The 27,414-nt window shown below is 45.6% G+C and overlaps 2 protein-coding genes across 2 annotated transcripts; both read left to right on the forward strand.

The window, feature by feature from the left end:
* Positions 1-417: 417 nt before the first annotated feature.
* Positions 418-25,078, forward strand: actl6b (actin-like 6B; the record flags this gene model as incomplete). Its single annotated transcript, XM_079850214.1, has 15 exons — positions 418-669; positions 1,646-1,722; positions 3,271-3,436; positions 3,511-3,611; positions 4,733-4,830; positions 4,945-5,039; positions 5,121-5,227; positions 6,773-6,862; positions 6,951-7,012; positions 7,097-7,211; positions 9,156-9,236; positions 9,349-9,444; positions 9,516-9,602; positions 22,737-22,868; positions 25,049-25,078. Exons 1-15 carry the CDS (start codon positions 645-647, stop codon positions 25,076-25,078), a joined length of 1,362 nt encoding a protein of 453 aa, XP_079706340.1. The 5' UTR covers positions 418-644.
* On the forward strand, positions 23,637-27,331 carry LOC307146332 (SPRY domain-containing SOCS box protein 2). The gene is made up of 3 exons (XM_079850235.1): positions 23,637-23,814; positions 25,049-25,760; positions 26,953-27,331. The coding sequence occupies exons 2-3, from the start codon at positions 25,088-25,090 to the stop codon at positions 27,069-27,071; spliced, it is 792 nt and encodes a 263-aa protein (XP_079706361.1). The 5' UTR covers positions 23,637-23,814; positions 25,049-25,087; the 3' UTR covers positions 27,072-27,331.
* Positions 27,332-27,414: the final 83 nt, after the last annotated feature.

Below are 27,414 nucleotides of genomic sequence, written 5' to 3' on the forward strand. Positions count from 1 at the left end.
AGAGTGTGTGTGTGTGTGTGTGTGTGTGTGTGAGAGAGAGAGAGAGAGAGAGAGAGAGAGAGGGGGATAACCTGGATGCAGGTGTTTCCTGAACACACACACTCTTACCTCAGTGATGATCATTGTTTCCACTGTTCCAGTAAATCAATATGGATCTATTGATGAACCAGTTTTACTGTAGCATGATGTGATGTATTTTGGTGTGTTTTTTTGCCAATAGACAATCATGTTGTCTGTATGTTTATTCATGCTTTATGAAATGATATTGCTGGAAAGCAAAGCATAATTGATTTACTTCTTGCTAAACGTATAATCCGTTCTTAATCTGAACTCTGTGATGTCATGTAATATAGCCTAACAAATATTCGTCATTACGGATATGAAAGAAAAAGTAACTGATTTGAAACGTGAAAAAAATGTAAACGTTTCGTCATATTAATAAACGTCGGCAGCCGCAGCACGTGACAGCACGAGGGTCGACCGGACACTCTCCGGTCTCCGTCACCAGCGCGTGACCGCTGACAGCGGCAGGACGCGCGTGCGCGTGCGGGAATATTCGGTCCCGTTATTCCCCCATCATCACGATTCCCCGCGCCGAACGGAACACACCCGGTGAGAGCCGCGGAATCCGGAGCAAACGCGCGATGAGCGGCGGCGTGTACGGCGGAGGTAAGACGAGTCATCATCATCATCACCATGACAACCGCATCCCGCATCAGTGGTACCTGTATTCATCATCATATGATTTACATACAACTCCAAGATACGTCAAAGAATAGGATACCATGTGTTATCACGCGCATGCGCAGTCATTCCTTTACCATGATGGCTTTTCAATGCAAACACAATCCTCTCATCTCTACACCTAGTGGAGTTCTTCAGGACTGGAGATGTGATGTGTTATGAAGAAGTCCCCTGTAATATTATATATTATATATATAATATATATATATTACAGGGGACTTCTTCATAACACACACACACATATATATATATATATATATATATATATTGAAGTTGTATTAACAAAATACAATTTCAGTCTCATGTTCGTCACGACAGCAAAATGTTAAAAGCAAAACTTTACAGATTCATAATCCTAAACATCAGCTCAAACCTTCATCTATAGGCTACGACTTTATAGATCCAATTTACATAATCTGACATAAAGCCATACTAATAATATCAAAGCTCATCCGGCTGATGGTCTGAGTCTCGCGATCTGAAGTCTCCCGTCGGCTGAAGTGTGTCACTCTTACTCTATAGCCTAGCGTGCCCCAAAACAATGACATAATTCACTTTTAGAAGATATAAGTGTTGAAAACTCAGTCTTTCACTTCTGCCAATATATGGATGAATGATTTTGATGACATCACTTTGCACTGTCCAATCAAATGCTCTCTAGAATCTGAAGCTCCGCCTCCTACATTATAAACACACGCTTGAGTCTTTATAAATACAGTATATTTATAAAATAGTTATACTTATTATAAATGAGTATAAATGGAGATATGATTCACTATAAGCATGGGCATTATAGAAAGTGTAATCAAAGGTTCAAATAAAACTGAGTTGACACAATATTAATACTGAGATAATAATCTCTCTCTCTCTCTCTCTCTCTCTCTCTCTCTCTCTCTCTCAGATGAAGTGGGAGCTTTGGTGTTTGACATCGGCTCTTTCTCCACTAGAGCAGGATATGCAGGAGAGGACTGTCCCAAGGTAATCATCCCTCCATCCCTCCCTCCATCCATCCATCCCTCCATCCACCCCTCCATCAATCCATCCATCCCTCCCTCCTTCCATCCACCCACCCCTCCATCCATCCCTCATCCCTCCACCCATCCTTCCATCCATCCCTCCATCCATCATCCCTCCATCCATCCCTCCATCAATCCATCAATCCATCCATCCCTCCACCCATCCTTCCATCCATCCCTCCATCCATCATCCCTCCATCCATCCCTCCATCAATCCATCAATCCATCCATCCCTCCTTCCATCCATCCAGTCCCTCCACCCATCCCTCCATCCATCCCTCCCTCCTGTCCCTCCATCCACCCCTCCATCAATCCATCCATCCCTCCCCTCCCATCCCTCCCTCCCTCCCCTCCCATCCCTCCCTCCATCCATCCACCCATCCATCCATCCATCCATCCATCCCTCCACCCATCCATCATCCCTCCACCCTCCACCCATCCATCAATCCATCATCCCTCCATCCACCCCTCCATCAATCCATCCACCCATCCTTCCATCCACCCACCCATCCTTCCATCCATCCATCCATCCATCCCCTCCCTCCATCCATCCATCCCTCCCTCCCTCCCCTCCCCTCCCCTCCCCTCCCTCCATCCATCCATCCATCCATCCATCCATCCATCCATCCCTCCATCCATCATCCCTCCATCCTCCCCTCCATCAATCCATCCATCCCTCCTTCCATCCACCCATCCATCCCTCCACCCATCCCCTCCCTCCCTCCATCCATCCCTCCCTCCATCCATCCATCCATCCACCCATCCACCCATCCCTCCCTCCATCCATCCATCCATCCATCCCTCCCTCCATCCATCCATCCATCCATCATCCCTCCACCCTCCACCCATCCCTCCATCCATCCATCATCCCTCCATCCACCCCTCCATCAATCCATCCACCCATCCACCCATCCTTCCATCCATCCCTCCCCTCCCTCCATCCATCCATCCATCCCACCCTCCCTCCCTCCATCCATCCATTCATCCCTCCATCCACCCATCCCTCCATCCCTCCATCCACCCATCCCTCCATCCATCCATCCATCCCATCCATCCCTCCCTCCTTCCATCCACCCATCCCTCCATCCCTCCATCCATCCATCCCATCCATCCCTCCCTCCTTCTATCCACCCATCCCTCCATCCATCCCTCCATCCATCCATCCCTCCCTCCATCCATCCCTCCATCCACCCATCCATCCAGTTACAGATCTCACTGCCTCTGTCGCCTTTGGTTTGCTCAATTGGGGTTGAATAGACTTTGAAGTTAAATTAAATGAAATTAAAGTTGTTTAATTGATAATTAATTGATAACTTTTGCAACACTGTTATTATACTGTTTATTCCTGTGATGCTGCTTTTAAACAATCTGAACTGTATAAAGCGCTATATAAACACAGGTGACTTGACTTGATATAATCCACCCATAAAACCCAAAGCTTTGAGGATCGTCCTGAGGGAAAAGTGACTAGAATATGATTGAACACATGATTATCCCTGATTATTGCCAGGCGGATTTCCCCACCACTATAGGAGTGCACACAGAGGAGGAGGGGCAAGCTGACATGGGGGCGGAGCAAGAGATCAACAGTGGGCGGAGCTACTACATTGACACCACAGCGCTTCATGTGCCACGGGCCGGTGTAGAGCTCATCTCTCCACTCAAGAACGGCATGAGTACGACACATTGTAATCATTTAACATAGACTGCAAAAGTATTTTCTACACATTTCTATTATATTCCCCGCTAGTTGAGGACTGGAACGCTTTTCAAGCCATAATCGACCACATCTACAGCAAACACATCAAATCTGAGCCCGGTCTACACCCTGTTCTGATGTCCGAAGCTCCCGTAAGTACATCAGCACTCGGCCGGGTATGGCGCTTGCTACGCCAAAGTCATGGGTTCGATTCCCAGTGAATGCATGAACTGATGAAATGTAAACTGGTGGACAAAGTACACAAATCAAGTGTTATAGTAAAATGTACAGATTTTTAGTGTACTCAAGTATTCAAAGTACTCAGACATGTAGATTTGTTCTGACTGGATCTCTGAATCAGTGAGTCGTTCAGTTCAGTTCCCGAATGAATTATTCAGTGCGATTTGCAAACCGACTCAATCAGTGAAGAGAGTCAGACATGCTAACACGTCTCGGAGCGGATGTGGATTTCTTCATGACGAGGAACCACATGTAGGAAATGTAGTGAAGTAAAAAGTGCAATATAATCCTGTGGAAAGTAGTGAAGTGAGTTTTCAAAATAAAAATACTTGAGAAAATGTATTATTTGGACATCTGAAAACTGCTGAATCTTCCTCTGGTGCTCTTCGGCCATTTTTGACCGAAAAATGTACACTTTGTTTTCTTAGAATTTTTTACTTAATTGGAATGGTACGAATCTTGGTAAAGGTTTTGGCACTTGCTGTGTGAAAAAAAAAAAAAAATCATGGACATGATTCGAACAGGTTTAATAGTCCTGATAGAAACAGTCCCACTTGAGCTCCTCCTCAATAATGAGCGCATTGGGAATGAATGTGAGCTGAAGTTCCTCTAGTGGAAGCGTTTGGAACTGCAGCCGAACACACTCTCACTGAAAGATAATTTACTGAGATATCAACCTCAGATTTGGAACACAACTTGTTTAGATTTATGGTTTTGATTTTCTTGCAGTTTTAGAGTAAAACGCACTTTTGAAAATATATACTTCATTTAAAATTTAAAATATTATTTTGTGCATTTTTCATAACAATACATGCAAAATTCTGTAACTTTTTTTAAGTTCACTTATTTTTTTGCCAAGTGTCATCTTTGAAAAGAGATCAAACTTAACTCTGTGCTTTAAAGTATTCAAGACAAAAAATAAATAAATCTTCAGTAGTTTCTGTCGGCCGCGCGAGAGCACCGCAGGGTTTAACGCTGGTCTGAGTTCAGTCGGATTATGATGCTCACCTGACCCGGTCTTCTCTCGTGACAGTGGAACTCGCGGGCGAAGAGAGAGAAGCTCACTGAACTCATATTCGAGCATTACAACATTCCCGCCTTCTTCCTGTGCAAGACCGCCGTGCTCACCGCGTATCCAATCAGAAGCCTCCGCTCAGGAACATCAGCCAATCAGAATCCAGAGAGAATCTTGAGTTGCCTGATGTGTTAATGATGTTGTACGTCACCTTAACCTGATTGACGCAGCTTTGCTAACGGCCGAGCCACCGGGCTGGTGCTGGACAGCGGAGCCACACACACCACTGCCATCCCAGTGCATGATGGGTACGTCCTGCAGCAAGGTAAATAGAGGAGCGTGGATTGGGTGTTTCAGTCCAGCACGTCTGGGAGCGTCTGTGTGTGACGTGAGCTCTTGTGTTCAGGGATCGTGAAGTCTCCTCTGGCCGGGGATTTCATTAGCATGCAGTGCCGAGAGCTGTTCCAGGAGATGAACATCGACACGGTCCCTACGTACATGATTGCATCAAAGGTGAAGGTGTCACACACACACCCATCACACACACACACACACACACACACACACACACTTACCCAACCCCTGAACCTACCCATCACACACACACACACACACACACACACTTACCCAACCCCTGAACCTACCCATCAAACACACACACACACACTTACCCAACCCCTAAACCTGCCCATCACACACACACACACACACACACACACACACACACACACACACACACTTACCCAACCCCTAAACCTACCCATCACACACACACACACACACACACTTACCCAACCCCTAAACCTGCCCATCACACACACACACACACACACACACACACACTTACCCAACCCCTAAACCTGCCCATCACACACACACACACACACACACACACACACACACACTTACCCAACCCCTAAACCTGCCCATCACACACACACACACACACACACACACACACACACACACACACACACTTACCCTACCCCTGAACCTACCGATCACACACACACACACACACACACACTTACCCAACCCCTGAACCTACCCATCACACACACACACACACACACACACACACACACACACACACACACACACACACAATACACTTACCCAACCCCTAAACCTGCCCATCACACACACACACACACACACACACACACACACACACACACACACACACACACACTTACCCAACCCCTGAACCTACCCATCACACACACACACTTACCCAACCCCTGAACCTACCCATCACACACACACACACACACACTTACCCAACCCCTGAACCTACCGATCACACACACACACACACACACACACACACACACACTTACCCAACCCCTGAACCTACCCATCACACACACACACACACACACACACCCATCACACACACACACACACACACATACACTTACCCAACCCCTAAACCTGCCCATCACACACACACACACACACACACACACACACTTACCCAACCCCTGAACCTACCCATCACACACACACACTTACCCAACCCCTGAACCTACCCATCACACACACACACACACACTTACCCAACCCCTGAACCTACCCATCACACACACACACACACACACACACACACACACCCATCACACACACACACTTACCCAACCCCTAAACCTGCCCATCACACACACACACACACACACACACACACACTTATCCAACCCCTGAACCTACCCAATCACTCTCTCACACACACACACTCTTACACGCACACACACACAAACACTCAATCACACACACTCTCACACACACACACACACTTACACGCACACACATACAAACACTCACACTCTCTCTCTCACACACACACACACACAATCACACACTCTCTCGCTCTCATTAACTCCACAAACTGGACTGGTTTATGAGCCAAACCCAAACAAGCCCAAAAACGCTTTTCTGTGAGCCTTATCATCAGCCTTACAAACATTAACAACACACAACGCCTCAGTCAACGGAGGTTTAGGATTCACTCCTGAAACTTCACAGTGTGTGTGTGTGTGTGTGTGTGTGTGTGTGTGTCAGGAGCCCGTGAGGGAAGGAGCTCCGCCGCTCTGGACCAAGAAAGACAAACTCCCTCCAGTCAGCAAGTCCTGGCACACGTACATGTGTAACGTAAGATCTGCAGGAACTCACGAATGAATCCGTGTGTGAAGTGTGTGTGTGTGTGTGTCGGTGTGATCCGTCAGTGTGACTCTTTCAGGAGGTGATTCAGGATTTCCAGGCATCAGTGCTGCAGGTGTCGGACTCTCCGTATGATGAGCAGTGAGTAGAGCCCCCCCACACACACACACACGCACACACACGCACACACACACACTCGTCTGATCTCTGTGTGTGTGTGTTCAGGGTTGCTGCACAGATGCCGGCGCTGCACTATGAGATGCCGAGTGGCTTCAGCACAGATTTCGGAGCCGAGAGATTACGGATTCCAGAGGGCCTGTTCGATCCCTCCAACGTGAAGGTGAAGCGCATCCTTCAGTCCGGGAGTAATACAGTCTGGAAAAATCATTCGGATTAAAATAATTTGGGAAAATTCATGGAAATGTTAGTCATAGAAATCAATCAAATCTTGAATAAATATGGAAATTTATAAAATCTTGAAAAAGTATGGAAACGATTAAAATCTTGAAAAATCATGGAAACTAATAGCCTGGGTTTCCCCATACTGCCTTGAGCAGCGCGATTTTATTCACGCTGCAAGGTAGTCTGGATACCATGGACTAATTTTTCCCCTGAAATAGGGAACCAATCACAGAACGGGGAGGGAGCAGGAAGACGATGACGAAGTATATGCGACACACCGAAGCAGTTTGTTTATCTATGGATCCAACATGACAGACGTAAAAATATATGCATATTTTTAGGAACACATCTACAAAAATATGCCTGTATTTCAAGTTGATAAAATAATTTAAAATCCATATCAGTTTATTTGTGCCGACGCGCCACGCCCTCCCAGGATCTATAACGTTACCAAGGCTACTTTCATTTTTAAAAATGCATCACAACCGCGCGCGCGCGTTCTGCTTGCAGTCGTCAAGATGGATGCTGAGGAGTTGAAGAAAAGAATAGCTAGTGGAGATTGTAAAGTTGTCGACAATACGTCATCAAAAATCAAGTCTAGTGTGTGGGAGAAATTTGGAGTTATCTGAAGAAAATATTGTGAAAGGCTTTGCTGCAAACATTTTCGTGTTGGATAGCCGCAGATGTGGAACTTCATCCCTGAGGAAGAACGCAGATAACTGGTAACAAAGCAGCTCTATCGAACGGTATTTTTCATATTTAACACTGTTAAGTATGTGTGGTGTGCAGGGTGTGTTTGAACCCAAAATTGTCAGATGTAGGCTAGACGAAATTGTGTGGCATATAGTGTTGTAGCCGCGTCTGTTCGACTGGTAAAATGTTATAAGGCTAACGTTACTCAGTTTTGTGGTAACGTTAGCCATGTTCTTCATGTATCGGCCTTTTGACAGCTTCGGCTGAAGTTGTCCTTAATGGTCGTGTAATAACTTCTGTATGACCTGGCAATAAAAATGTTTGTAAGTGTGTCTATAATGTGATAGTCTAAACTGATTTTATTTCGGGTGCGAGTCGGGTGTCGGTTCTATTTTAAGCGGGTCGGTGCAGATTTTTATTAGTGCTGCTGTTGGAAAACGGGTCGGGTGCGGATTTACAAAATCGGACCCGTGCAGGACTCTCTGTGTACACATAAATCTGACCCATCGTCGTCTTCTTCGTTGAATATCTGTCGCTCTACATACGTCATCTGGTATAATTTGAAATGATTGGCTATGAGCTGCGTACAGGCGCATTTGATAGACATTCGTAGCGCCCAATAAACGGCTCTGGGCATTCGTAAACCACGCCTCAAATACGAGAAAATGCACATGTGGTTTCCAGACCACGTCTCAAAGAGAAAGTGGTCTGACGTTAGCCAGGCTAGGAAACTAATACGATTTGGAAAAATCATGAAAATCTTAGTCATTGAAATAAATAAAATCCTGAAAAATCATAGGAATTAATAAAATCTTGGGAATTAAAATCTTGAAAAATCATTGAAATCAATCAAATCTTGAATTAACATGGAAATTAATAAAATCTTGAAAAATCTTGGAAATTTGTACAACCTTGAGAATTCACTGAAATTATTAAAATCTTGAAACTCCATGTGCAATTTTATTATGAATCTAAAATGTCAAATTACATCGAACAATTTTATAGAGTAGAAATTTCCATCTGAGTGCAAAAACACCTGTAAAAAGAACCTGAAATGACGAACGGAGGGAAAAGTCCTGTAAATTCAGTGAAAAGAGGTGTAAAGTCAATCATGGAACTGCAGTATCTGAATCAGATGAAGTGTGTGTGACGCTCGGAGCAGATGAAGTGTGTGTGTGTGTGTCCTCAGGGTCTGTCTGGAAACACCATGTTAGGCGTCGGACACGTCGTCACTACCAGCATCGGCATGTGTGACATCGACATCAGGCCGGTGAGAGCAAACGCTTGGGTTACTCACTACATGTTCAACAGTAGCATAGCAACTGATGTTTGAGATGAAGGTGTGTGTGTGTGTGTGTGTGTGTGTGTGTGTGTGTGTTTAGGGCCTGTACGGCAGCGTGATGGTGACGGGGGGAAACACACTCCTCCAGGGCTTCACCGAGAGACTCAACCGAGAACTGTCTCAGAAAGCTCCTCCGGTGTGTTCCTCATCTCAGACGTCTCAGTCGGATCTGGTCTTCACACACACTCACGCTGTCTGTGTTTGCAGAGCGTGAGGCTGAAGCTCATGGCCTGTAACAGCTCCATCGAGAGGAGGTTCAGCTCCTGGATCGGAGGGTCTATTCTCGCCTCGCTGGTGAGGCTTCAGTGGAGTTTCAGGCTGATTTATCTCTCAGAATCACATGATTAAAATTATGCATATCTGGGATTCATATTTTGGTCGTATCAACCACCTCTAAACAGTTTAGCTAATGAGGTCATGCCATATTTATACATGACAAAAAAATATCTTTACATTTACATTTAATCAGTTAACAGACGAATTTATCCAAAAGTGTCTCTTTGAGATGATGCACCACAAGACACCGTTCACCTGCAGAACACAAGCTTCTGGAGACACATCGGTCTGAAGTAGTGAGTGTAGGTATAGGAGAGCAGAGCCAGTGGTTGATCTGCAGGAAAACATCAGTGCCTTGAATCCGGCTGTTGGAAACCAGTGCAAGTTTATGAGGAGAGGAGTGATGTGTGTCTCTTCGGCTCGATAAAGACACTCTTGCTGCAGCATCTGGATCAGTTGCAGAGGTTTGACTGATGCTGGAAGGAGAGAGCATTACAATAGTCCAGCCTGGAAAGAACAAGAGCTTGGAGAAGGAGTTGTGTAGCTCTGATAGGAAGGGCCTGATCCTCCTAATGTTGTATAAAGCAAATCTGCAGGACCGGGCAGTTCTAGCAATGTGCTCTGTGAAGTTCAACTGATCATCAATCTCAACTCAAGGGTTCCTGGCTGTCCTGGATGGAGTTATGGATGATGAACAGCTGAATGGAGAAGTTGTGCTGAAGTGTTGGGTTGGCTGAGAACACAAGCTGTTCTGACTTCACAAGGTTGAGTTGAAGGTGATGGTTGAGAGGTAGAGTTGTGTGTCGTCATTGTAACAGTGATGGGATAAACCATGTTTCTGAATGACAGATCTAGTGATGACATGTAGATGGAGAAGAGAAGTGGTCCCAGCACTGAGCCCTGAGGCACTCCAGTAGCTAGATGATAGCAGTGATGGGATAAACCATGTTTCTGAGTGACGGATCCTAGTGATGACATGTAGATGGAGAAGAGAAGCGGTCCCAGCACTGAGCCCTGAGGCACTCCAGTAGCTAGATGATAACAGTGATGGGATAAACCATGTTTCTGAATGACAGATCTAGTGATGACATGTAGATGGAGAAGAGAAGCGGTCCCAGCACTGAGCCCTGAGGCACTCCAGTAGCTAGATGATAACAGTGATGGGATAAACCATGTTTCTGAATGACAGATCCTAGTGATGACATGTAGATGGAGAAGAGAAGCGGTCCCAGCACTGAGCCCTGAGGCACTCCAGTAGCTAGATGATAGCAGTGATGGGATAAACCATGTTTCTGAATGACAGATCTAGTGATGACATGTAGATGGAGAAGAGAAGTGGTCCCAGCACTGAGCCCTGAGGCACTCCAGTAGCTAGATGATAGCAGTGATGGGATAAACCATGTTTCTGAATGACAGATCTAGTGATGACATGTAGATGGAGAAGAGAAGCGGTCCCAGCACTGAGCCCTGAGGCACTCCAGTAGCTAGATGATAACAGTGATGGGATAAACCATGTTTCTGAATGACAGATCTAGTAATGACATGTAGATGGAGAAGAGAAGCGGTCCCAGCACTGAGCCCTGAGGCACTCCAGTAGCTAGATGATAGCAGTGATGGGATAAACCATGTTTCTGAATGACAGATCTAGTGATGACATGTAGATGGAGAAGAGAAGCGGTCCCAGCACTGAGCCCTGAGGCACTCCAGTAGCTAGATGATAACAGTGATGGGATAAACCATGTTTCTGAATGACGGATCCTAGTGATGACATGTAGATGGAGAAGAGAAGCGGTCCCAGCACTGAGCCCTGAGGCACTCCAGTAGCTAGATGATAGCAGTGATGGGATAAACCATGTTTCTGAATGACAGATCTAGTGATGACATGTAGATGGAGAAGAGAAGTGGTCCCAGCACTGAGCCCTGAGGCACTCCAGTAGCTAGATGATAACAGTGATGGGATAAACCATGTTTCTGAATGACAGATCTAGTGATGACATGTAGATGGAGAAGAGAAGCGGTCCCAGCACTGAGCCCTGAGGCACTCCAGTAGCTAGATGATAGCAGTGATGGGATAAACCATGTTTCTGAATGACAGATCTAGTGATGACATGTAGATGGAGAAGAGAAGTGGTCCCAGCACTGAGCCCTGAGGCACTCCAGTAGCTAGATGATAACAGTGATGGGATAAACCATGTTTCTGAATGACAGATCTAGTGATGACATGTAGATGGAGAAGAGAAGTGGTCCCAGCACTGAGCCCTGAGGCACTCCAGTAGCTAGATGATAGCAGTGATGGGATAAAACATGTTTCTGAATGACAGATCTAGTGATGACATGTAGATGGAGAAGAGAAGTGGTCCCAGCACTGAGCCCTGAGGCACTCCAGTAGCTAGATGATAACAGTGATGGGATAAACCATGTTTCTGAATGACAGATCTAGTGATGACATGTAGATGGAGAAGAGAAGTGGTCCCAGCACTGAGCCCTGAGGCACTCCAGTAGCTAGATGATAGCAGTGATGGGATAAACCATGTTTCTGAATGACAGATCTAGTGATGACATGTAGATGGAGAAGAGAAGCAGTCCCAGCACTGAGCCCTGAGGCACTCCAGTAGCTAGATGATAGCAGTGATGGGATAAACCATATTTCTGAATGACAGATCTAGTGATGACATGTAAATGGAGAAGAGAAGTGGTCCCAGCACTGAGCCCTGAGGCACTCCAGTAGCTAGATGATAACAGTGATGGGATAAACCATATTTCTGAATGGCAGATCTAGTGATAACATGTAGATGTAGAAGAGAAGCGGTCCCAGCACTGAGCCCTGAGGCACTCCAGTAGCTAGATGATAACAGTGATGGGATAAACCATGTTTCTGAATGACAGATCTAGTGATGACATGTAGATGGAGAAGAGAAGTGGTCCCAGCACTGAGCCCTGAGGCACTCCAGTAGCTAGATGATAGCAGTGATGGGATAAACCATGTTTCTGAATGACAGATCTAGTGATGACATGTAGATGGAGAAGAGAAGCGGTCCCAGCACTGAGCCCTGAGGCACTCCAGTAGCTAGATGATAACAGTGATGGGATAAACCATGTTTCTGAATGACAGATCTAGTAATGACATGTAGATGGAGAAGAGAAGCGGTCCCAGCACTGAGCCCTGAGGCACTCCAGTAGCTAGATGATAGCAGTGATGGGATAAACCATGTTTCTGAATGACAGATCTAGTGATGACATGTAGATGGAGAAGAGAAGCGGTCCCAGCACTGAGCCCTGAGGCACTCCAGTAGCTAGATGATAACAGTGATGGGATAAACCATGTTTCTGAATGACGGATCCTAGTGATGACATGTAGATGGAGAAGAGAAGCGGTCCCAGCACTGAGCCCTGAGGCACTCCAGTAGCTAGATGATAGCAGTGATGGGATAAACCATGTTTCTGAATGACAGATCTAGTGATGACATGTAGATGGAGAAGAGAAGTGGTCCCAGCACTGAGCCCTGAGGCACTCCAGTAGCTAGATGATAACAGTGATGGGATAAACCATGTTTCTGAATGACAGATCTAGTGATGACATGTAGATGGAGAAGAGAAGCGGTCCCAGCACTGAGCCCTGAGGCACTCCAGTAGCTAGATGATAGCAGTGATGGGATAAACCATGTTTCTGAATGACAGATCTAGTGATGACATGTAGATGGAGAAGAGAAGTGGTCCCAGCACTGAGCCCTGAGGCACTCCAGTAGCTAGATGATAACAGTGATGGGATAAACCATGTTTCTGAATGACAGATCTAGTGATGACATGTAGATGGAGAAGAGAAGTGGTCCCAGCACTGAGCCCTGAGGCACTCCAGTAGCTAGATGATAGCAGTGATGGGATAAAACATGTTTCTGAATGACAGATCTAGTGATGACATGTAGATGGAGAAGAGAAGTGGTCCCAGCACTGAGCCCTGAGGCACTCCAGTAGCTAGATGATAACAGTGATGGGATAAACCATGTTTCTGAATGACAGATCTAGTGATGACATGTAGATGGAGAAGAGAAGTGGTCCCAGCACTGAGCCCTGAGGCACTCCAGTAGCTAGATGATAGCAGTGATGGGATAAACCATGTTTCTGAATGACAGATCTAGTGATGACATGTAGATGGAGAAGAGAAGCAGTCCCAGCACTGAGCCCTGAGGCACTCCAGTAGCTAGATGATAGCAGTGATGGGATAAACCATATTTCTGAATGACAGATCTAGTGATGACATGTAAATGGAGAAGAGAAGTGGTCCCAGCACTGAGCCCTGAGGCACTCCAGTAGCTAGATGATAACAGTGATGGGATAAACCATATTTCTGAATGGCAGATCTAGTGATAACATGTAGATGTAGAAGAGAAGCGGTCCCAGCACTGAGCCCTGAGGCACTCCAGTAGCTAGATGATAACAGTGATGAGATAAACCATGTTTCTGAATGACAGATCTAGTGATGACATGTAGATGGAGAAGAGAAGTGGTCCCAGCACTGAGCCCTGAGGCACTCCAGTAGCTAGATGATAACAGTGATGGGATAAACCATGTTTCTGAATGACAGATCTAGTGATGTCATGTAGATGGAGAAGAGAAGTGGTCCCAGCACTGAGCCCTGAGGCACTCCAGTAGCTAGATGATAACAGTGATGGGATAAACCATGTTTCTGAATCACAGATCCTAGTGATGACATGTAGATGTAGAAGAGAAGCGGTCCCAGCACTGAGCCCTGAGGCACTCCAGTAGCTAGATGATAACAGTGATGGGAAAAACCATGTTTCTGAATGACAGATCTAGTGATGACATGTAGATGGAGAAGAGAAGTGGTCCCAGCACTGAGCCCTGAGGCACTCCAGTAGCTAGATGATAGCAGTGATGGGATAAACCATGTTTCTGAATCACAGATCCTAGTGATGACATGTAGATGTAGAAGAGAAGCGGTCCCAGCACTGAGCCCTGAGGCACTCCAGTAGCTAGATGATAACAGTGATGGGATAAACCATGTTTCTGAATGACAGATCTAGTGATGACATGTAGATGGAGAAGAGAAGCGGTCCCAGCACTGAGCCCTGAGGCACTCCAGTAGCTAGATGATAACAGTGATGGGAAAAACCATGTTTCTGAATGACAGATCTAGTGATGACATGTAGATGGAGAAGAGAAGTGGTCCCAGCACTGAGCCCTGAGGCACTCCAGTAGCTAGATGATAACAGTGATGGGATAAAACATGTTTCTGAATGACAGATCTAGTGATGACATGTAGATGGAGAAGTGAAGCGGTCCCAGCACTGAGCCCTGAGGCACTCCAGTAGCTGGATGATAGCAGTGATGGGATAAAACATGTTTCTGAATGACAGATCTAGTGATGACATGTAGATGGAGAAGAGAAGCGGTCCCAGCACTGAGCCCTGAGGCACTCCAGTAGCTAGATGATAGCAGTGATGGGATAAACCATGTTTCTGAATGACAGATCTAGTGATGACATGTAGATGGAGAAGTGAAGCGGTCTCAGCACTGAGCCCTGAGGCACTCCAGTAGCTAGATGATAGCAGTGATGGGATAAACCATGTTTCTGAATGACAGATCTAGTGATGACATGTAGATGGAGAAGTGAAGCGGTCCCAGCACTGAGCCCTGAGGCACTCCAGTAGCTAGATGATAACAGTGATGGGATAAAACATGTTTCTGAATGACAGATCTAGTGATGACATGTAGATGGAGAAGAGAAGCGGTCCCAGCACTGAGCCCTGAGGCACTCCAGTAGCTAGATGATAACAGTGATGGGATAAACCATGTTTCTGAATGACAGATCTAGTGATGACATGTAGATGGAGAAGTGAAGCGGTCCCAGCACTGAGCCCTGAGGCACTCCAGTAGCTGGATGATAGCAGTGATGGGATAAACCATGTTTCTGAATGACAGATCTAGTGATGACATGTAGATGGAGAAGAGAAGTGGTCCCAGCACTGAGCCCTGAGGCACTCCAGTAGCTAGATGATAGCAGTGATGGGATAAACCATGTTTCTGAATGACAGATCTAGTGATGACATGTAGATGGAGAAGAGAAGTGGTCCCAGCACTGAGCCCTGAGGCACTCCAGTAGCTAGATGATAACAGTGATGGGAAAAACCATGTTTCTGAATGACAGATCTAGTGATGACATGTAGATGGAGAAGAGAAGCGGTCCCAGCACTGAGCCCTGAGGCACTCCAGTAGCTAGATGATAGCAGTGATGGGATAAACCATGTTTCTGAATGACAGATCTAGTGATGACATGTAGATGGAGAAGAGAAGTGGTCCCAGCACTGAGCCCTGAGGCACTCCAGTAGCTAGATGATAACAGTGATGGGAAAAAACATGTTTCTGAATGACAGATCTAGTGATGACATGTAGATGTAGAAGAGAAGCGGTCCCAGCACTGAGCCCTGAGGCACTCCAGTAGCTAGATGATAACAGTGATGAGATAAAACATGTTTCTGAATGACAGATCTAGTGATGACATGTAGATGGAGAAGAGAAGCGGTCCCAGCACTGAGCCCTGAGGCACTCCAGTAGCTAGATGATAGCAGTGATGGGAAAAAACATGTTTCTGAATGACAGATCTAGTGATGACATGTAGATGGAGAAGAGAAGCGGTCCCAGCACTGAGCCCTGAGGCACTCCAGTAGCTAGATGATAACAGTGATGGGAAAAACCATGTTTCTGAATGACAGATCTAGTGATGACATGTAGATGGAGAATCGAAGCGGTCCCAGCACTGAGCCCTGAGGCACTCCAGTAGCTAGATGATAACAGTGATGGGATAAACCATGTTTCTGAATGACAGATCTAGCGATGACATGTAGATGGAGAAGAGAAGCGGTCCCAGCACTGAGCCCTGAGGCACTCCAGTAGCTGGATGATAACAGTGATGGGAAAAACCATGTTTCTGAATGACAGATCTAGTGATGACATGTAGATGGAGAAGAGAAGTGGTCCCAGCACTGAGCCCTGAGGCACTCCAGTAGCTGGATGATAACAGTGATGGGAAAAACCATGTTTCTGAATGACAGATCTAGCGATGACATGTAGATGGAGAAGAGAAGCGGTCCCAGCACTGAGCCCTGAGGCACTCCAGTAGCTGGATGATAACAGTGATGGGAAAAACCATGTTTCTGAATGACAGATCTAGTGATGACATGTAGATGGAGAAGAGAAGTGGTCCCAGCACTGAGCCCTGAGGCACTCCAGTAGCTAGATGATAGCAGTGATGGGAAAAACCATGTTTCTGAATGACAGATCTAGTGATGACATGTAGATGGAGAAGTGAAGCGGTCCCAGCACTGAGCCCTGAGGCACTCCAGTAGCTAGATGATAGCAGTGATGGGAAAAACCATGTTTCTGAATGACAGATCTAGTGATGACATGTAGATGGAGAAGAGAAGCGGTCCCAGCACTGAGCCCTGAGGCACTCCAGTAGCTAGATGATAGCAGTGATGAGATAAACCATGTTTCTGAATGACAGATCTAGTGATGACATGTAGATGGAGAAGTGAAGCGGTCCCAGTACTGAGCCCTGAGTCACTCCAGTAGCTAGATGATAGCAGTGATGGGAAAAACCATGTTTCTGAATGACAGATCTAGTGATGACATGTAGATGGAGAAGAGAAGTGGTCCCAGCACTGAGCCCTGAGGCACTCCAGTAGCTAGATGATAACAGTGATAGGATAAACCATGTTTCTGAATGACAGATCTAGTGATAACATGTAGATGGAGAAGAGAAGCGGTCCCAGCACTGAGCCCTGAGGCACTCCAGTAGCTAGATGATAACAGTGATGGGATAAACCATGTTTCTGAATGACAGATCTAGTGATGACATGTAGATGTAGAAGAGAAGTGGTCCCAGCACTGAGCCCTGAAGCACTCCAGTAGCTAGATGATAACAGTGATGGGAAAAACATGTTTCTGAATGACAGATCTAGTGATGACATGTAGATGGAGAAGAGAAGCGGTCCCAGCACTGAGCCCTGAGGCACTCCAGTAGCTAGATGATAACAGTGATGGGATAAACCATGTTTCTGAATGACAGATCCTAGTGATGACATGTAGATGGAGAAGAGAAGCGGTCCCAGCACTGAGCCCTGAGGCACTCCAGTAGCTAGATGATAACAGTGATGGGAAAAAACATGTTTCTGAATGACAGATCTAGTGATGACATGTAGATGGAGAAGAGAAGTGGTCCCAGCACTGAGCCCTGAGGCACTCCAGTAGCTAGATGATAACAGTGATGGGATAAACCATGTTTCTGAATGACAGATCTAGTGATGACATGTAGATGGAGAAGAGAAGTGGTCCCAGCACTGAGCCCTGAGGCACTCCAGTAGCTAGATGATAACAGTGATGGGAAAAGCCATGTTTCTGAATGACAGATCCTAGTGATGACATGTAGATGGAGAAGAGAAGTGGTCCCAGCACTGAGCCCTGAGGCACTCCAGTAGCTAGATGATAACAGTGATGGGAAAAGCCATGTTTCTGAATGACAGATCCTAGTGATGACATGTAGATGGAGAAGAGAAGTGGTCCCAGCACTGAGCCCTGAGGCACTCCAGTAGCTAGATGATAACAGTGATAGGATAAACCATGTTTCTGGATGACAGATCCTAGTGATGACATGTAGATGGAGAAGTGAAGTGGTCCCAGCACTGAGCCCTGAGGCACTCCAGTAGCTAGATGATAGCAGTGATAGGATAAACCATGTTTCTGGATGACAGATCCTAGTGATGACATGTAGATGGAGAAGAGAAGCGGTCCCAGCACTGAGCCCTGAGGCACTCCAGTAGCTAGATGATAACAGTGATGGGATAAACCATGTTTCTGAATGACAGATCTAGTGATGACATGTAGATGGAGAAGAGAAGTGGTCCCAGCACTGAGCCCTGAGGCACTCCAGTAGCTAGATGATAACAGTGATGGGAGAAACCATGTTTCTGAATGACAGATCTAGTGATGACATGTAGATGGAGAAGAGAAGCAGTCCCAGCACTGAGCCCTGAGGCACTCCAGTAGCTAGATGATAACAGTGATGGGATAAACCATGTTTCTGAATGACAGATCTAGTGATGACATGTAGATGGAGAAGTGAAGTGGTCCCAGCACTGAGCCCTGAGGCACTCCAGTAGCTAGATGATAGCAGTGATAGGATAAACCATGTTTCTGAATGACAGATCTAGTGATGACATGTAGATGGAGAAGAGAAGTGGTCCCAGCACTGAGCCCTGAGGCACTCCAGTAGCTAGATGATAACAGTGATGGGATAAACCATGTTTCTGAATGACAGATCTAGTGATGACATGTAGATGGAGAAGTGAAGTGGTCCCAGCACTGAGCCCTGAGGCACTCCAGTAGCTAGATGATAACAGTGATGGGAAAAACCATGTTTCTGAATGACAGATCCTAGTGATGACATGTAGATGGAGAAGAGAAGTGGTCCCAGCACTGAGCCCTGAGGCACTCCAGTAGCTAGATGATAGCAGTGATGGGAAAAACCATGTTTCTGAATGACAGATCCTAGTGATGACATGTAGATGGAGAAGAGAAGTGGTCCCAGCACTGAGCCCTGAGGCACTCCAGTAGCTAGATGATAGCAGTGATGGGAAAAACCATGTTTCTGAATGACAGATCCTAGTGATGACATGTAGATGTAGAAGAGAAGCGGTCCCAGCACTGAGCCCTGAGGCACTCCAGTAGCTAGATGATAGCAGTGATGGGAAAAACCATGTTTCTGAATGACAGATCCTAGTGATGACATGTAGATGGAGAAGAGAAGCGGTCCCAGCACTGAGCCCTGAGGCACTCCAGTAGCTAGATGATAACAGTGATGGGAAAAAACATGTTTCTGAATGACAGATCTAGTGATGACATGTAGATGGAGAAGAGAAGTGGTCCCAGCACTGAGCCCTGAGGCACTCCAGTAGCTAGATGATAACAGTGATGGGATAAACCATGTTTCTGAATGACAGATCTAGTGATGACATGTAGATGGAGAAGAGAAGTGGTCCCAGCACTGAGCCCTGAGGCACTCCAGTAGCTAGATGATAACAGTGATAGGATAAACCATGTTTCTGGATGACAGATCCTAGTGATGACATGTAGATGGAGAAGTGAAGTGGTCCCAGCACTGAGCCCTGAGGCACTCCAGTAGCTAGATGATAGCAGTGATAGGATAAACCATGTTTCTGGATGACAGATCCTAGTGATGACATGTAGATGGAGAAGAGAAGCGGTCCCAGCACTGAGCCCTGAGGCACTCCAGTAGCTAGATGATAACAGTGATGGGATAAACCATGTTTCTGAATGACAGATCTAGTGATGACATGTAGATGGAGAAGAGAAGTGGTCCCAGCACTGAGCCCTGAGGCACTCCAGTAGCTAGATGATAACAGTGATGGGAGAAACCATGTTTCTGAATGACAGATCTAGTGATGACATGTAGATGGAGAAGAGAAGCGGTCCCAGCACTGAGCCCTGAGGCACTCCAGTAGCTAGATGATAACAGTGATGGGATAAACCATGTTTCTGAATGACAGATCTAGTGATGACATGTAGATGGAGAAGAGAAGCGGTCCCAGCACTGAGCCCTGAGGCACTCCAGTAGCTAGATGATAGCAGTGATAGGATAAACCATGTTTCTGAATGACAGATCTAGTGATGACATGTAGATGGAGAAGAGAAGTGGTCCCAGCACTGAGCCCTGAGGCACTCCAGTAGCTAGATGATAACAGTGATGGGATAAACCATGTTTCTGAATGACAGATCTAGTGATGACATGTAGATGGAGAAGTGAAGTGGTCCCAGCACTGAGCCCTGAGGCACTCCAGTAGCTAGATGATAGCAGTGATGGGAAAAACCATGTTTCTGAATGACAGATCCTAGTGATGACATGTAGATGGAGAAGAGAAGTGGTCCCAGCACTGAGCCCTGAGGCACTCCAGTAGCTAGATGATAGCAGTGATGGGAAAAACCATGTTTCTGAATGACAGATCCTAGTGATGACATGTAGATGTAGAAGAGAAGCGGTCCCAGCACTGAGCCCTGAGGCACTCCAGTAGCTAGATGATAGCAGTGATGGGAAAAACCATGTTTCTGAATGACAGATCCTAGTGATGACATGTAGATGGAGAAGAGAAGTGGTCCCAGCACTGAGCCCTGAGGCACTCCAGTAGCTAGATGATAACAGTGATGGGAAAAGCCATGTTTCTGAATGACAGATCCTAGTGATGACATGTAGATGGAGAAGAGAAGTGGTCCCAGCACTGAGCCCTGAGGCACTCCAGTAGCTAGATGATAACAGTGATGGGAAAAGCCATGTTTCTGAATGACAGATCCTAGTGATGACATGTAGATGGAGAAGAGAAGCGGTCCCAGCACTGAGCCCTGAGGCACTCCAGTAGCTGGATGATAACAGTGATGGGATAAACCATGTTTCTGAATGACAGATCTAGTGATGACATGTAGATGGAGAAGAGAAGCAGTCCCAGCACTGAGCCCTGAGGCACTCCAGTAGCTAGATGATAACAGTGATGGGATAAACCATGTTTCTGAATGACAGATCTAGTGATGACATGTAGATGGAGAAGTGAAGTGGTCCCAGCACTGAGCCCTGAGGCACTCCAGTAGCTAGATGATAACAGTGATGGGATAAACCATGTTTCTGAATGACAGATCCTAGTGATGACATGTAGATGGAGAAGAGAAGCGGTCCCAGCACTGAGCCCTGAGGCACTCCAGTAGCTAGATGATAACAGTGATGGGATAAACCATGTTTCTGAATGACAGATCCTAGTGATGACATGTAGATGGAGAAGAGAAGCGGTCCCAGCACTGAGCCCTGAGGCACTCCAGTAGCTAGATGATAGCAGTGATGGGATAAACCATGTTTCTGAATGACAGATCCTAGTGATGACATGTAGATGGAGAAGAGAAGCGGTCCCAGCACTGAGCCCTGAGGCACTCCAGTAGCTAGATGATAACAGTGATGGGATAAACCATGTTTCTGAATGACAGATCCTAGTGATGACATGTAGATGGAGAAGAGAAGCGGTCCCAGCACTGAGCCCTGAGGCACTCCAGTAGCTAGATGATAACAGTGATGGGATAAACCATGTTTCTGAATGACAGATCCTAGTGATGACATGTAGATGGAGAAGAGAAGCGGTCCCAGCACTGAGCCCTGAGGCACTCCAGTAGCTAGATGATAACAGTGATGGGATAAACCATGTTTCTGAATGACAGATCCTAGTGATGACATGTAGATGGAGAAGAGAAGCGGTCCCAGCACTGAGCCCTGAGGCACTCCAGTAGCTAGATGATAGCAGTGATGGGATAAACCATGTTTCTGAATGACAGATCTAGTGATGACATGTAGATGGAGAAGATAAGTGGTCCCAGCACTGAGCCCTGAGGCACTCCAGTAGCTAGATGATAACAGTGATAGGATAAACCATGTTTCTGAATGACAGATCTAGTGATGACATGTAAATGGAGAAGAGAAGCGGTCCCAGCACTGAGCCCTGAGGCACTCCAGTAGCTAGATGTTGGGTCTTAGACACCTCACCTCTCCACGACACCCTGAATGACCTGCTGAGAGGTCAGACTTGAACCACTGGAGTTCCCGAGATGCCCTTCATCATGAGGATTGACAGGAGGATCTGGTGGTTAACTGTGTCAAAGTACTGATGATTTGAAATCTACTCTTGAGTCTCAGAGCTTTAGAAAACAAGAGCAGAGCTCAGAGTTGAGTTACGCTTCTGAAACCAGACCTGTTGTTGTGTGTAACGAAGGTAGATAACTGGTCGAAAAAGACTTGTTCAAAAGCCTTAGCAATGAATGGAAGAAGGGATACCGTCTGTAATTTTCGAGAAGTGCTGGATTTAGAGTGTTTCTTAAGCAGTGGGGTTACCCGAGCCTCTTAAATGCTGTGGGAAAGATACCAGTGTGAAGAGAGGTGTTGATATGAGTGAGTGAGCACTGAGATACACTCACACACACACACACCTACAGAGACACTGTTCACCTGTCAAACAACGGCAGTTTCTGTAAACTGTGATGAGTGAGACTGTAGATCTGCACTGACCGCATGTGTGTGTCCATCCACAGGGAACCTTCCAGCAGATGTGGATCTCAAAGCAGGAGTACGATGAGGGAGGAAAACAGAGCGTGGAGAGAAAATGCCCCTGCACAACACACACACACACACACACACACACACACACACACACACACACACACACACACACACACACACACACACACACACACACACACACACACACACACACACACACACACACACTCGCTCTCTCTCTCTCTCTCTCTCTCACACACACTCGCTCTCTCTCTCTCTCTCACACACACACACACACTCGCTCTCTCTCTCTCTCTCTCACACACACACACACACACACACTCGCTCTCTCTCTCTCTCTCTCACACACACACACACACTCGCTCTCTCTCTCTCTCTCACACACACACACACACACACACACACTCGCTCTCTCTCTCTCTCAGACACACATACACACACATTCTCTCTCACACAAACACACTTTCACTCACTCGCTCTCTCTCTCTCTCTCTCACAAACACACTCACTCACTCTCTCACACACACTTTCACTCACACAAACACAATCTTACACACATGCAGATACACACTCATAAACACATACACACACACCCCGAACAACTGAATTATGATTCTGTACAAACTACATGTCACTGGATACAGTATTTACAGTAACTGTAACTCAATAAACTGAGAAATGCCTTGATTTGTTCAGAAAGTTTCATTCATGTAGAAAACTGAATCTGACTTCATCTCAGGATATTCATCTCATCTGTATATATATATATACTGTATAATATTTATATTTTATTCATTGTTTTAACATTTTAATACACTGAGAAATGAATAATTTAAAGCTTGTTATGAGTTCAGTAGAGTGAATCTCATGAAACTTGCTACCTTAATAACATAGCCCTTATGTACACAAAATCATGTTAACCATGGTACATCATGTTACGAGGATACGAATGAAATACGTCACCGGGGAGAGCGCAGACGTCACTCTCGGTACCGGCCTTGACGTCGCGGTAGCGCGCACGGGAGATAAGTGACGTTTAAATGCGGGAACGAACGAGTGGCGCGGGGACACGCGGCGCGCGCACTCACGGTAAGAGCCGGTCACTGGCTTACAAACTTTAGTCTTTAATACGAGTTTAAACTGCAGAAATACACAATATGATGAAAATTAGCAGCATTAATTTAAATCGCTATTTAACCAAGTCGGTCCCGGTGAGATTTAAATGTTCTGATAACACTTTACTTTTACATGAACTAAGAATGAACAATACTTCTACAGCATTTATTAATCTTAGTTAATATTAATTTCAAAATGTACCAATACATTATTCAAATTAAAGGTTGTATTTGTTAACATTAGTTAATGCACTGTGAACTAACATGAACAAACAATGAATATGTTATAGTTAATAATTTTTATTAACTAACATCAACAAAGATGAATAAATAGCCTACAGTAACACATGTATTGCTCACTGTTAGTTCAAGTTAGTGAATACATTAATGTTAACTATTTTACTTATTAACTATTATAGTTAACTAATGAGACCTTATTGCGAAATGCGAAGTGTTACTAATGTCTTCAACAAATGACATTCAAAAATTGCGTTTAAAATAACCCTCATTTCTTCCTTCTAGAGCAAAAGATAAACAATTAAATAGGTTATTACTGTAACTGTACTTGGAAGTGTAATTATGTGTGTGTGTTAAAACTGTGTTCTTGTTGTTTTGAACAGTAATTATGAAAATTTAATATAAATTACCGGTGCTGTTCATAATGTTTGATCAATAAAATATTGGGTAACACCTTTTTTTTTTTTTTTTGAAGTGTCCTTGTTTCATATGTCACATGTACTTACCGTAGCAATAACAGTAAATGATGCATAATTACATGCAACTAACCCTCAACCAAACCCTAATCCTTTAGTAAGTATGTTAATTAATATTACACTGTAACAATGACACCTTAAATATTATAGTAGGCTACTTAAATAATTGACTTGCTAATAATGATTTTAATTCACATTTATTTGTATAGCGCTTTTCACAACACACATCGTTTCACAGCAGCTTTACAGAAAGTGCATGAGTCCACATTACAGTTTACAGTGATCTGATAAGTGTTATGTGAAGTTATGTATTTCAGAACATGTACGTATACAAATCACAGTATTAATTTAAAGAATGTAATAATTTAATGCAGAAACAATGAGCTCATTGAAGTAATGAATACTAGTTTGTTAACAAATGATTAATTTAATCATATAGTGTAGTTTGATGAATGTTGTATTAGAGTGACGAGTGTGTTTTGTGTCTCTGAACAGGAAGTTGATCTAGTTCTGCGTTTGCTGTGATCTGATTGGATGGGTCTTACACTGAGTTTCTGGCTGAGGGACGGCCATCTTAAAAAACACCACAGATCCTCATCCGCGTTCAGTCCGTTCGCTGAAGCCCCGCCCATTCGGCTCGCGGTGCTTCTGGACACGCCCCCCGTCGGCCCCGGCAACCCTCGATCGCAGTGGAGCCCGACGCACCTGTCGCCTAACCTGCAGGTGTGTGTGTCGGGCGGGAGTGTGTGTCGAGCTCGGGTGGAGCAGACCAGTGATGCGGTTCGTGGAGCTGTCGGCGTAGAGGCGGGGCTTCATATATGGGAGGTGATGTGGGAGGAGCTACAGAGAGGAAGCCACGCCCTCCTGGGCGTGTCCACACACACATGCCCCCTGCAGGCCTCTGGCTACACAGCGCTAATAGGCGGAGACTCGTGTTCCTGGGGCTGGGACCTCTCAACCAATCAGCTTTGGCATGATGGGAAGAGGAGGCGGTACCTTGGGGGCGGAGCCTCGGATATCCCAAGCGTTCCGGATCGTGTGTTAGTGGTTCTGGACGCAGACGCGGGGACGCTGGGATACGTGGTGGACAACTGCTATCTGGGCGTGGCCTTCAGGGACCTCCCCAAAGGGGCGGAGCTATTCCCTGCCGTGAGCTGCGTGTGGGGAGGAGCTCAAATTTGCATACGCTACCTGTGTGGCACGACACGTGAGTGTGACATCATCACGTCAGTATCAAATAGTGTTTATTTAGTAGTGTGCGACTGTGCGTGTCACTGACTAGACAGGCCGCGGACCAGTGTTGGCGGTAACTCGTTACGAGTAACTTGAGATTACTTAAAGGAGAACTCCGGTCAATTTTAACATTGAGCTCATTTTTTTGTACATTTGGAGTGCTGTCAATACAGAGAACAACGACAAAAATCGGTGTTGCCTACACCGAGTTATTCTATTTTAAAAATTTGCACCCTGTTGACTTCAATGGGGCAAGTACTAAACCTGCTTTTAGCCTCTTAACATCCTTGATGTGTCATTACAAGTGCACAGAAAATGTGAGTGATTCCTTCTGAGTGAACACGAGTGAGTCTGACTGCAGTAGATGTGAAAGATATGAATAAAAATGATGTTATTTAAGCCAGCGCAAATACCTGTTTACATCCTGTTTTTCGGTTGAAGTCCAAAGTAGTCGATTGCCGAGTTCACACGCATAGGTTTAGTTACCTATGATCACGCGCGTGAACTCGGCAATCGACTACTTTGGACTTCAACCGAAAAACAGGATGTAAACAAAGGTATTTGCGCTGGCTTAAATAACATAATTTTTATACATTTCTTTCACATCTACTGCAGTCAGACTCACTCGTGTTCACTCAGAAGGAATCACTCACATTTTCTGTGCACTTGTAATGACACATCAAGGATGTTAAGAGGCTAAAAGCAGGTTTAGTACTTGCCCCATTGAAGTCAACAGGGTGCAAATTTTTAAAATAGAATAACTCGGTGTAGGCAACACCAATATTTGTAGTTGTTCTCTGTATTGACAGCACTCCAAATGTACAAAAAAATGAGCTCAATGTTAAAATTGACCGGAGTTCTCCTTTAAGAACAAGTAAAGTAACATTACTTTTTCAATTTACAACAAAATATCTAAGTTACTTTTCCACATTTATTGACTGACAGTACACTACTTCACTCTACTGTACTCTAGCTCTACTGTACAGTATTACAGTACTATTATTAGTAGTACTGTACTATACTTTTAAAAGTAATCTTCCCCAACACTGCCGGGTACTCGTACTCACTGATTTGAAACGGTCTCGTTCATTTAGTCAGGAAACTCTATTTTAAAGGCTGACTGAACCGTCGGCTGTAGAGAAGATCATATATCCTGTGTTCCTCAGGAGACGCTCCGGCTCTACAGGCTCTGAGTCGCTTATCTGTGCGGCGGGCCCTGGGATCAGACGGGCCCCGGAGCCGGACTCTCCCACCGGCTCTACAGCGCCTCCTGCTGGACCTGTGACCACACACACACACACACACACACACACACTCTACAGCGCCTCCTGCTGGACCTGTGACCATACACACACACACACTCTACAGCGCCTCCTGGTGGACCTGTGACCATACACACACACACACTCTACAGCGCCTCCTGCTGGACCTGTGACCACACACACACACACACACACTACAGCGCCTCCTGCTGGACCTGTGATCACACACACACACACACACACACACACACACACACTCTACAGCACCTACTGCTGGACCTGTGATCACTCTACAGCGCCTCCTGCTGGACAGCTCAGAGGAACTGCAGAGAGACCTGTGATAACACACTTATATACCACTTATTT

The sequence above is a fragment of the Squalius cephalus genome (assembly GCF_949319135.1).
Source record: "Squalius cephalus genome assembly, chromosome: 18".
Classification (NCBI taxonomy): domain Eukaryota; kingdom Metazoa; phylum Chordata; class Actinopteri; order Cypriniformes; family Leuciscidae; genus Squalius; species Squalius cephalus.

What these genes read in the sequence shown, in the direction of transcription:
- LOC307146332 (XM_079850235.1), top strand. Translation starts at nt 25,088, where the DNA reads ATGGGTCTTACACTGAGTTTCTGGCTGAGGGACGGCCATCTTAAAAAA. An exon ending in CTACCTGTGTGGCACGACAC is followed by an intron (nt 25,761 to 26,952) that starts GTGAGTGTGACA and finishes TGTGTTCCTCAG; the next exon opens with GAGACGCTCCGGCTCTACAG.